This window comes from Ictidomys tridecemlineatus, chromosome 10 (genome assembly GCF_052094955.1).
Source record: "Ictidomys tridecemlineatus isolate mIctTri1 chromosome 10, mIctTri1.hap1, whole genome shotgun sequence".
Taxonomy (NCBI): Eukaryota; Metazoa; Chordata; class Mammalia; order Rodentia; family Sciuridae; genus Ictidomys; species Ictidomys tridecemlineatus.
The window spans coordinates 39,358,905-39,371,632 of NC_135486.1; the positions used below are offsets into that span (position 1 = coordinate 39,358,905).

The following is a 12,728-nucleotide window of genomic DNA, read 5'->3' on the forward strand; positions in this document are numbered from 1 at the left end:
GCTGTACACATATTAATGTACACATATTAACAGTCATCACATCTGTTCATAAAGCACTGTTTTTATATTTTAGGAATGATGAAGGTGAGCCATAGAGAGACTAAGTAGCTCATCCAAAGTCATAAAGTTAGATAGAGGTAAGATTTGAACCTGGGTTGTTCGGCTCCCTCAGCCATGAGGTTGAACTGTAGTCACAAGTACCACGAAAAATTAGTCTTATCTTCCTAGATTTAACCAGCCGGTACTCTTTTCTGTGGTGGGGTTGGGTACTAGGGATTGAAGTCAGGGGCACTCGACCACTAAGCCATATCCCAGCCCTATTTTGAATTTATTTAGAGACAGGGTCTCACTGAGTTGCTGAGACTGGTCTCCTGGCCTAGCCTCCTGAGTTGCTGGGATTAGAGTCATTGTTCCTGGAGACCCAGTATTCTTTATTATTCATATTTCTAAGTTCTGTGAACATGCTTATAATTAACTTAATAATTAGTATGCACATCTTTTCTGTAGCTTTGAGTATTTTTTTAAAAATTTATTAGTCTTACCCAAACAATTTTTAATGGTTGATACACAGTAGATATTATGCTAAGCATAAATTCAGAATTCCAAACCTCAGTCTAAAGGATATACATTTGTCTTTTGGCTTCAGTTATTTTCACAACCTGAATTATTTGGATTACACTCCACCCCTGGTACTGGGGATTGAACTCAGGAGCACTCCATCAGCCCTTTTTGAGACAGGGTTTTGCTAAATTGCCCAGGCTGGCTTTGAATTTTCCATCTTCCTACCTCAGTCTCCTAAAGAGCTGGGATTACAGGTCTGTGCCACCATCTTACTGGATGTTTTTATTTTAATAATTCCTTCCCAATTTTTTTTATGTGTTTTCTTTTTTCTTTTTTTTCTTTTTTAAGAGAGAGTGAGAGAGAGAGGGGGACAGAGAGAGAGAGAGAGAATTTTAACATTTATTTATTTTTTCTTAGTTCTCGGCGGACACAACATCTTTGTTGGTATGTGGTGCTGAGGATCGAACCCGGGCCGCACGCATGCCAGGCGAGCATGCTACCGCTTGAGCCACATCCCCAGCCCTCCTTCCCAATTTTGTATCAGGATTCCTGTAGTACACCAAGTCAAAGAGTTCATAATTACAATTATCAAAAGCCTACCATATTTGGGAAGGTCTGAGACAATTGGTAGTGTATTAGATTTGCTTCCTTTTAGAGAATTCTACCTTGACACTGTACCAAAAACCTGAAATTCACATTGTAATATCAACTATTTAATCAAAAAATAAATAAAAATTTTTCCAGTTGGGCATGGTGGCACATATCTATAATCCCAGATATATGGTAAAATGAGGTAGGAGAATCACTAAGTTTTAGACGTTCAGCAAGTTAGTGAGACCCTGTTTCAAGAAAAAAAAATTTTTTTTTTCTTTTCTTCCTGGGGCCTGGGGCTGAAGTGTATGTAACTCAGTGGTAGAGTAGATGCTTAGTATACATGAGGTGCCGGGTTCAGTTCATCTTTTTCCTTGTCTTTCAGTTACCTGATAATAAAATTCCAGACTGAAGAAATCTGGTCTTTTTTTTTTTTTTTTTTGGTGGTGGTGGGTTAGCAGGGATTGAACTCAGGGGTACTTGACCCCTGAGCCACATCCCCAGCCCTATTTTTATTTTATTTAGAGACAGGGTCTCACTGAGTTGCTTAGTACCTTGCCATTGCTGAGGCTGGCTTTGAACTCTCAATCCTCCTGCCTCAGCCTCCAGAACCGCTGGGATTACAGGTGTGTGCTACCTTGACCAGTGAAATCTAGCCTGAATTCAGTAATTCTGCAAAGAAACTAAGGTCTAGAGAGATAAAATGACTTGCTCTAGGTCACAGACTAATTCAGAGTCTGACTCAGCTCTTTCCACACCTGGTAGAAGGATGAGGGGTTTGCACATCTTCCACACAACTCTTATATTTCCCCTAGGCATTGCTCTCAAACACTGACACAGCTGTGCAAATTCTGCACTGCGTACGTGTGGATGGTTTCTAAAGGGATGTCATTTATAGTGGACACTGTAGACCTGTATATACTATGATGATGTCTGTGTTGGCAGTAGAATGTATTATGAGGGGGCAATGGCTCATGAAGCCAAATGATCTTGGGGGGACCTGAGTTGGTAATTACTTCTCACTCCCAGAGGCCATAAAACAAACAAAAAAATAAAAAATTAAAACTCCTAATTTTTTTTTTTTAAAGCATAAACTCTAACCCTCTTTTGAATCAATGTAACTTTGAAGAGAAAGGGCAAAACACAAGCAAAGAAATTGAGAAATTTATTCAAAAAGGACAATTCCAGGAAACGTGTCCTGCTTCATCTTAGGAGCTGCATCCAGACCAATTAGCTAGCAATACCTGCAATCCTATGATCATCCCTGATGTTTAGAAATCATGATCCCAAAGCACTAAATGATCTCAAATCAAGAAACAGTTCAATTACACCTTGTAATCTGGGTTAAGACAAAAAAAAAGTATACTATTTTGTTGTTTTCAACCACTGTTGAAATAGAAAAAAAGGGCTTTTCTGGCTAACCAGAAAACTCTATTCCCTGAGCATCCCAACTAATTGAAGTTGTATTATAAAGAGACAGTTTTTTTCTAGACAATCCAGTATAATATTACATGACTCATCACAGAGAAACCAAACCAATCAAAGGAGATCTGCCCCTATTAACTTGAAACATTAAGATATTAAATGAGTGATGTTTTCACTTATAGAAACAATGTAAAAAGCCTATATTAAACACATTCACAGGCTATATTAGAAAAAATAACAAATTATTAATCTCCAATGTTTCTATGTAATTGCTAGCTGCTCAACTAATATATCAAAACAATAAATTAAAACTGCTTTAGCACAAAAAAGAGATAGGTAAGTAGCTGAAATAATGCAGCAGCATTATTCAGTTCTGCTAGATTGCAGGTTCTCAGAGTCCAGAAGGCAGGATATTGTGGAACCACTTTTCAGTTCATTTATAGAAGGACTCAGTTCCCACTGCGTGGATAAACCCTGCACCGAATGGTTAGAGCTTCCTATGCTTAGCTCAAGTTCCAGGTCCATATCAGGCAGCAAATGATGTATTACAGTAGAGAAGCAGTCAAATTTACTAACTCTATGATCGAATATGTGACTGTTTTTTTTTTAATCATGGAATGTTTCATGAATTTGCATATCATCTTTGTGCAGGGGCCATGCTAATCTTCTCTGTATTGTTCCAATTTTAGCATATGTGCCATCGAAGCAAGCAAAATATGTGACTATTCCGGAAAGAAGCAGCAGCTCAGTAACAGAAAAAATAGTAAAACAATAAAAATGTTAAATATGTTAGATAAAAGGACTTGGTTTAAAAAGGAAAAGGGAAAACAACAACAACAACTTTCTGGCCAGGAACCCAATCATTTCTCAAACTAAACTTTTACAGGAAGAGATGTTTTCCTCCAGAACGTTACATTAGAGAAATCAACGAATAAATGGATTTCACATTTAAGTTTCATACTTAATACATATGAAAAAGCAACTACTTCTGTCAATTTGATCAATCCCTTGAAGGCTGTAGTGCACGTGCATGGTTAAAACCGAGTGTAGGCATTTCGTTGTTGCTGCTGTTGTAACGGCTGCTGGGCTTGTTGCTGTTGTAGGCGAATTTGCTGAGAATAAGGGTCTTCTAGAGATTTGACAAATATGGTAGTTCTGGGGCCAGTCTTCCATACGATACCATTAGCATCTTTCACTGAGGATTCCACTGTAATGTTGTGTGTTCCCAGGATAGCAAAGTTCAACAAAAACTGAGTACTGAAGTAATCATTATGAGGCTCAACCCGCTGTTCCATCTCATTGGTCATATTATCAATGGGTATCTGGAATGAAAGAATTGTTAAATAATGACAACAGATACATTTATTCAGTGCTCATTCTAAGCCACACCCTATTCTAAGTGGTTGGTACCTTGCAAACAACCAAAAGGTAGGTACTAATATTATTCTTGCTTTTCAGCTGTGGGGTTGATGCAAAGAGGTCAAGTAGGTTCTCCAAAGAATGTTAGTGAGTAGCAGAGCTGAGTGTGAACTCAGGCAGGCCAACTCCAGAGCCTACCCTCACAACTATCAGGTGACAATGCTTCCTACTCTCATTGAGTAGAATGAGCTCCCAGAGACTCTTAAACCCCCTAATGTGCTGGCTTCTCTTCTGTGCTCTCTCCACCCAATTCTCTAAATCCCCACCTTTCTTTAGTCTGTAGAAAGATATTTGGAAGAAACAGGATACGGCCACTTATTTCAGGGAATTTGAAATTTAAGAGACTAAATAAGAATATAACACCAAGTTAATTTAAGTATTTTCCTCCCTTAGTCTGATTTAATATTACAAAAGGAATTCAGTCATTCTTTACTCTTAAAGGAGTAAATTAACTTTAGAACTTGCACAATGCTCATCTAATGGGTGTCCTATTCAGACTAGTAGTACAATATATATTGGCAGAATAACTAATACAGACTAGTAACATTATGTATTATCGTAGATTTATAACATTGATTTACTTAGCTAGACATTCATGCCTTTGTCCTCCAAATAGGATATCTGTTAGTGGATCCTCACCTATACCAAGATAAAGCCTATTAAGAGGCAGATTTATTCTGAGAACATAAAAGTAATATTAATGGTTATTTGAACAGATTGCTCTGTGTTTCTATAGTGCAATTATCTGTCTCAGTACCTTGAAAAAAAAAAGTGTCTCAATGAGCAGTTATCATGAGGTCATTCAGAGACATTTCCCTGTATAAGCTACATCACCAACGTGGAGAGCCACCTCTGAGCTATTTGAGCATCTTCACTTGGCCTTGAGCCAAGGAGATTTAGGTTTGGCATTGCAATCTGTTTTGTGGCTTCTCCCACTGGATGGATTACACAATGCACTGACCTCTGTTTTTGCTCCGATCTCATAGCTCATAGCTCTGGAGTTGGGCATAACCCCTTGGAAACTAGACAGCCCACCTCCTACTTAATTTGGTGAAGAACATTCTATGGAAAACCTTTGAAGTTTTTCCCATGTAGTAAAGCAAATGTAGGCTCTCTCTCTCTCCCTCTTCCCAGTGTGGAAGTTCCATCCCTAAAGTCGAAGAGCCTTCTGCTTTCACTTTCTAAAATTTACTTTCTGCGCAGTGTTGTTTTTTCGCTGACTTCTTTTCTTAGCTTTATTTTGTAGCCAGTCCACATCATGCAGAGGAAACCCAAATTCCATCGTCCACGAGGGACATGGGTGAGACCCCAACCTTTTTTTATTTTGAGACAAGGTCTCACTAAGTTGCTGGGGCTATCCTTAAACATATGATACTTTTGTCTCACCCTCCTGAGTCACTGTGCCAACTGCTGACTATATGAAACATACCTGTCAATTCTATTTCAAATATGAGAATAAGAAAATAGGCAATCTTGTTCCTTTTTTGATAGAATATTAGAATGACAGAGTACTATAACTGAAAACAATCTCTCATCAAAGGCCCGTTTTCTACCCTAAATTTCCTAGCATCCTTATATTTAGGTAGGGACAATACATATACAGGCATATGCCACCATGACTGGCTTTTGTAGGGTTTTTATTTTCCTAAAGTAACAGGCCCACCAAAGAACTTCCTTAAAAGCACCAGAAATAGGCCTAGGAGATCTGATCAATCTTTTTTTTTTTTTTTTTAAATTTTTATTAGTTATTGATGGACCTTTATTTATGTATTTGTTTATATGCAGTGCTGAGAATCGAACCCAGTGCCTCACACATGCTAGGCAAGTGGTCTACCACTGAGCCACAACCCCAGCCCCAATCTGATCAATCTTAATGGATGACTGCATTTCAAGTTGGAATCATTTTAATTGCAATTAAAACTGAAAGGTAATCATGAACTAACACAGCTTTATGCTGACTTTAAACAATGCTTCTTGTGAGCTAAGTCAATAATAGAGAAAATTATTATACATAAGCAAAAAAGTGATTTGTAGTTAGTTACTTGTTTCAAATCCAAAGTGAGGGCAGACCTCCAGACTACCATAAACTATGTAAACTCTCACTACAATCTTCTGTGACAGTTAAGATTACTCAGCTGTAACAGCTGTACTCTAAATACAGTCTACAGAGTAAAGAATTTTTTTTTTTAATCATTCACCAAATATTTAAATATTTACTTACTGGTGACTTAAGGCACTGTACTTTGGGTCATGAATCAAAAGAGAGGAAAAGATAGGAAGGATGAGCCTTACAGGAGTAGACAGAGTGTCAGAGTAAGAGGTACCAAAGAAAGTAATAATGGCTTAAACCAATCCTTGACTTCATTTTTTAGTCACAAACTACCTAAGAAAATGAAATGCTCTTTTTAAAATATCGTCACTGATACCCCTCTCTTCCTTGCCATGAGGATCTTAGTTCAAACATGCTACAATAAACCTGGATACAACTAATCTGGGCAACTTTGCTAGTACAACTACAGTAGATTTGTTCCCTTGACCAACTTACTCTTTACCCTTATGGATGAATCATTAAGGAAAAGGAAAGAGATGTCTTAAAAGGGAACACTGCTGGGTATGGTAGCACCAGCCTATAATTCTAGTTACTCAGGAGGCTAAGGCAGGAGACTGAAAGTTCAAGGCCAGCCTATGGAACTTACTGAGATCCTGTCTCAAAAAGCAAAAAAAGGGCTAAGGATGCAGCTCAGAGGTAGAGCCACTCTGGGTTTAATCCCTGGTACCAAAAGAAGGAACACTGATAATTAGCAGGCACACATTCAACATCCTAGCTCTCACCAGCAATATAAACCTGGTTTTGTTTAATACTTACCTACCTTGTGACTTCTGAAGGTAGCAAACACCCTTAAAAAAAAAGACTTGACTTTTTCTGATCACTGTATGCTAATGCTGTATATATGTACACGTGTAGCATTCTTTCACATGTAGCATGCTTTCATTTAGATGAACTGTACTGCCTCTGAGGGAGCATATGGGTTCTTGCTCAGTGAGGGGCAGGAATGGGGTATAGGGACTCAGGTTGAGGCTAGGTGGGATAATTTACCCAGAGGTATAAGATTGAAAAATCACTGCCAGGCACCTGAGTCAGGTTTTCCCACAGCTCTAACAGTAATCAAACTCATATTTTGATCTCTGCCTGCTTGGATGCTTTCTCTCGTTATTAACTGGCTCAGACAGGTAAAAGAAAAGCACTGGTTAACAGTCTCCTCAAACCCCCAATATATGCTTTTATATTCATCTGATTCCTTTGGAGCTGTAACTGCAATCTACTTGGCCATGAAAAATTTTCATTAGTGAGTTGGTAAAATTTGCATCACAATTCTGCCTCTTTTCTAAATTACCTTGTAGTCTTGACCAGATTTACTTTGTAGTGTGGAAGAAACATTCAGACAGACAGACTGAATTTTGCGGAAGAGTCCTGGTTTAGATCCATGCTGAACCACTCCTTCTACCTTTAGTGCCAGCTGTTGATTATTCTGGACAGCAATAGGTTCTGCAGGGTTCCGTGGGGATGGCGACAGAGCAAGCTGAAATGTGAACATTAAAATAAATGCCAACAACAACCAAGAGCAAACTTTCTTCCCACAAACATGTCTGAGCTGATCATTGGTGACAGGTTAGTACATTCACACACACATCCTTCTACCCCTATGAACTGTGTTGGCACAACCAGGAGAAGTACCTTCAAAGTCTAGCTTCCTTACCTCTCATGCTCCTTTTAAAAACACCAAGTTTTTTCATCTCAAATCTCAGTTTTGTTTGATAGTAACAGAGGATTACAGGATAGCAATGGCACGGTTCTGCCAAAGTTTGGGGTGTGACTTTTTTTTTTTTTTTTGACAATGAACCACTTCCAGTAGGGAAATGAACTATGTAAATTTTCATGTCGAGCTGCTTTTTGCTCTTCAATAGCTTTTGAGCTGGCATGGTGGTGCTCACTTGTGATCCCAGCAACTTGTTAGGCTAAGACAGGAGGATTCCAAGTTCAAGATCAGCTTGGGCAACTTAGAAAGACCCTGTCTCAAAATCAAAAGGGTTGGAGATATAGTCCAGTGGCAGAACACAGCTGGTTCAACACCTTTTTCTGATCACTGTATATTAATGCTGTATATATGTGTGTATATATGTTAATGCTGTATATATGTACATGTGTAGCATTCTTTTCACATGTAGCATGCTTTCATTTAAATGAACTGTACTGGCCTCTGAGGGAGCATATGGGTCTTGCTCAGTGAAGGGCAGGAATGGGGTGTACACACACACACACTAAAAAAAAGTTTTTGAATTTTGAGTAGTTTAAATATTTAAGAAATACTAACTCTATTCATTGTCCAGTTTCCCAAAAGCTGTTATTCAAAGGCAAAAGAGATTTGAAGGTAGAACCAGTGATAGTGATATTTTACTGGACTTGATTTGGTTTAAGTTAGGTCTGAACAGACTGATCAGATGTTAAGACTCAGATCAAGATCCTAGTAGGCAACTCTGATGAAAATCACTAACTTATGCCTGGAGGTAGGAGTCAAGGGATAGGCTCCAGTTACCCAAATGCTTGTCTCACTGTATTTGGTACCAACAGCTAAGAAGGGAGAAGGAGGATTAACTCTCAAATCCCATTCTCTTCTCCAAATCCTTGCTAAAGGAAGGGAAAGAGAAAAATTAAAAAGGCTACAAATTTTATCAAAACCAAAGTTAACCTACTAAAATGTAGCTATATCCCATTTGGATTTTTGACCTATATTAACCTTAGTATTCTCCCTAACTTACCTTGATGCTGGTAGACTGCAGTTTCTGGAAAAAATATCTCTGAAATGAAAGGGGAACTTTCAGCAAAGCGATGATGGCATTGCAGAGGCATGCTGTATGCTGGAGGGAAGAAAAGAAAATAAAAAATAAGTTTCAAATTTCATCAACAAATGGTACATTCATGAAGAAGTTTAAAATTGCAAATGCTCATACAGAGAACATTAAAAATACACAGCAATCAGGAAATAGGTATAACATCCAGAAACTGTGTATATCTATTCAATTGTTCATGTCAAGGAGTACAATTACAGATTCTACTTTATTTTGAACTATATTCAATAAGAAATGACAGAAGGGAGAAAATCCATATTCTTCAAGGCAAAGTATTAGGCAAATTTCATGTTCCTATAGCACCTATAGCCATATTATTACACAATTATTTGAGACACTAAGCCAGAGTTTCATATGGCAGAGTATGACAAAAAGTATGGTAAAAAAGCCAGAGCAGTATACACCCACCCAAAGACTGACACGGGACCCCATGCAGAACCTTAGCTTTGAACTGGCTCATTTTTTCATTCCATCTCCACTAGGTGGCTTTTCTGTCACAGAGGCCATGGATCTCCAGAAAGTAAGCAATAGTGGAAATTTGCCAGGGTTCAGATTAAAGATGACTATATAATTTGTCTTTATGTAATTATGAAAGTTTAATAAAATGTTTTAAAAATCTATTTCACACATTTAGATGAATTTTGAAAATCCTAGTCTAATTGCAGAGGAACAGAAACACTACAGTGAATCCTTCAATCTTAGTCCATGAGGGGAGCTGCTTCCCTCTGCTAAGTTTCTCCACAATGTTTGGCCTCAACTTAGGCTCAGAGCATGGATTGAAATGAAACCTCTAAAACCATAAGCACAAAGCAAACTTTCTTCTAAGTTTCTCTTGTTAGGTATTTTGGTCACAGCAATGAAAAGCCAACTGAAAAAGGTCCTGATCCTCACTTTTTTTCTGATTTTTTCCTTCTCCATCTTCTTTCCTAAGATCTTCTTTTGCAAGTTCTTTAAATATTGGTCTCTCCCCAGTCATCTTCTCTTCTCAATTCTTAGGTTCTCCACAGGCAATGCTCTCTACTCCCATGACTTTAAGAACAACTATGCTCATGATTACCCTATCTGCATCTCAGCCCACCTTTCTTCCAACTCCAGACAGACCTCTGTTACCCAACTGCCTATAACATGGCCAAATATTTGAAAATGAAACCTTCACCTTCCTTCCCCAGCCCTGTAATATTCTGGCTCAGTAAAGGACCAACCAGTAATGTACTCAGTCACTCAAGCTGGGAATCTAGTCTGCATTTACCTCATACCTAATTAAAACAAACAAACAAAAAAGACAAAAACTTTGAAAATAATATTGCTAACCCCTAAATATCTTTCCTATGCAGCTGTTCTTCTCATTTCTACTGACATTTTATTAATTTGCTCTTACTTTGTATTATTGCAAAAGTAATGCATGCCCTCCAAGCCATTACCTGTCCTGTCTGTACCTAAGAATATATAATTGTACCTTAACCACTTCTCTCTCTCTCACCTATTCAAAATTCCTAAAAGGCTTCCTAGTCCCTTCAGGGTAAAGTCCAAACTCTCTAATGCTGTGTTGAAAGCCTTTGGTCAGCTCTTTCCACCTACCTCTCTAGGATGATCTCTCTGGTGCTTGGCTTGCACATGACACTGCAGCAACAACAAAGTGTTCCCAAAAGGCACCATGCTATCGTATGCCTCTGTTCTTGAATTATGTCATTCTCTGCCTGAGATTCCCTACCCCTCCTCATCTGTCTAATTCACATGCAAAGACATCTCTTTGAATTACACGGCCCCTGCCATCAGATTTTATCAATACTTTATTTTTTTTAAACATTTTTTTTTAGTTGTCAATGGATCTTTATTTTATTTATTCATATGTGGTGCTCAGAATTGAACCCAGTGTCCCATATGTGCTAGGCAAGTGCTCTACCACTTAGCCATAACCCCAGCCCATTATCAATCCTTTTACATAAATTTCTTTCTTCTTTTTGCAGTGTTGGTAATCAAACCTAGGGTCTCGGGAACTTGAGGCAAATTCATTTTCTCTTTTGTGCTACATTGCCACCTTATGCAGAACACATACTATAATTTGTTTATAAAATCTTTCTTTCTTTCTTTTTTGGTACCAGGGATTGAACCCAGGCCACTTAACCATTGAGCCACATCCCCAGCCCTTTTTTATATTTTATTTAGAGACAGTGTCTTGCTGAGTAGCTTAGGGCCTCACTAAATTACTGAGGCTGGCTTTGAACTCAATGATCCTCCTGCCTCAGTCTCCTAAGCTGCTAGTATTAAGGGCATGTGCCACTGCACCCAGTCAAAATCTAAGGGAAGGCCTTATGTCTTTTTCTATTCCTAGGATAGTTTAAACTATCTTTTTAAATATTTATTTTTTATGTGTAGATGGACACAACACAATGCCTTTATTTTTATGTGGTGCTGAGGATCGAACCCAGGTCCCACCCATGCTAGAGGAGAGCTCTACCGCTGAGCCACAATACCAGCCCTAAACTATTTTAGTATCACAAAGTATCAAGTGTAAGAAATAATCTGGAAAGAGAGAAAAAAATTTAATGTTGATTAAGTACTCCTTATACTGCAGGTCCTATGTTAGATAATATGCATTATTTATGTGAAACTTTACAGAAATCTTATGAGGTTTGTTATTTTTTCTGTACTTCATACAAAAGAACGTTACAGTGCTACTAAAAGACAGCACAAGAATCTGAATATAGTTTTGAATAAACAGAGGGTTCTTTGCTCCATATTATATCTCCTCCTAGGGAGAAATTTCTCATCTCTCCATTACATTCAGCAGAATCAGCTCCATCAAAGTGGAGTTATTGTTTGGCATCTACTTAATTCCTTCAGGTGATGCTCAGGGAGTATCAAAATGATCGCTCCTCACAAAGACGTGTGGATTTTTTTCAAAGATAGTCTTTATCACCTCTCTCAGCAAAGAATCTCAGTGTCAAACACTTATCAGTTCAGCAAATACTATTAATAACTTTACAAGAAAAGAATTATGTCAAGGAAAGCATTTATCCTAAATCTAAACTAACTCCTTAATGAAGGACACATCCTTCCAATTTCTTCTAAGACACTTAACAAAGGGTAAGAGTATAAAAAGGGCAGGAATCAGGAAAGGGCTACAGGGAATACAAGCATCTAACATGTGAGCAGGAGAAGAGAAACTGTCCAAAGTGTACAGTCAGAGGCTGGCTGTTATGGATTGACTATGTCCCTTCAAATTAATTGAAACCCTAACCACCAAACTGATAGTATTTAGAGAGGCTGCCAATATGGGATTTGTGTCCTTAAGGAAAAGGAAAAGAGGCCAAAGTACACTCTCTTTTTCAACCATGTGAACATAGTAAGAAGATGGCCACCTGCAAGTCATGGAGAGACCCTCACCAGGCACTGACTGCTGGCACTTTGATCCTAGACTTCCTAGCTTCCAGAACTATGAGAAATAAAATCCTCTTTAAACTAGCCAATGTGTGATATTCTGTTACAGAAGTCTGAGCTGAGATTCTGGTGAATAGTCAGACAAGGAGGAGAAAATATGAAAGTTTGTTAGTCTACCCTACAACTGGGAAGTCAAGGGAAAAGATTTAAAAAGTAGTTAGTGCAACAATGTTAAAGCAGCAGAGATTCAATTCAAAGAGTATATCTACTAAAATACATGAATGTCATCACCTGGCAGGAAGTGATTTACTGCCAGTCAGAAAATAAGCCCAGCCTGCAGTGGTGCATGTCTATAATCCCAGCTATTTGAGAGGCTGAGGAAGAAGGATTCCAAGTTCAAGGGCAGACTCAGCAATTTAGGGAGACCCTGTCTCAAAAAATGA

General features: G+C 38.3%; 1 protein-coding gene and 1 non-coding gene across 3 annotated transcripts in view; both read right to left on the reverse strand.

Moving 5' to 3' along the window:
- Positions 1 to 2,304: 2,304 nt before the first annotated feature.
- Positions 2,305 to 12,728, reverse strand: part of Ints7 (integrator complex subunit 7) — a 66,735-nt gene continuing 56,311 nt past the window's right edge. For both annotated transcript variants that reach the window (XM_005329435.5, XM_021729182.3), the window contains 3 exons: positions 8,815 to 8,913; positions 7,392 to 7,577; positions 2,305 to 3,899 (listed from right to left, as the gene is read on the reverse strand). In XM_005329435.5, the coding sequence (XP_005329492.1) occupies positions 3,612 to 3,899; positions 7,392 to 7,577; positions 8,815 to 8,913 (573 nt within the window). In that variant the 3' untranslated portion in view covers positions 2,305 to 3,611. The remainder of the gene's footprint in view (positions 3,900 to 7,391; positions 7,578 to 8,814; positions 8,914 to 12,728) is intronic.
- Positions 3,184 to 3,290, reverse strand: LOC120887765 (U6 spliceosomal RNA). The gene has a single exon (XR_005731091.1). It is a non-coding gene; the product is annotated as a U6 spliceosomal RNA (small nuclear RNA).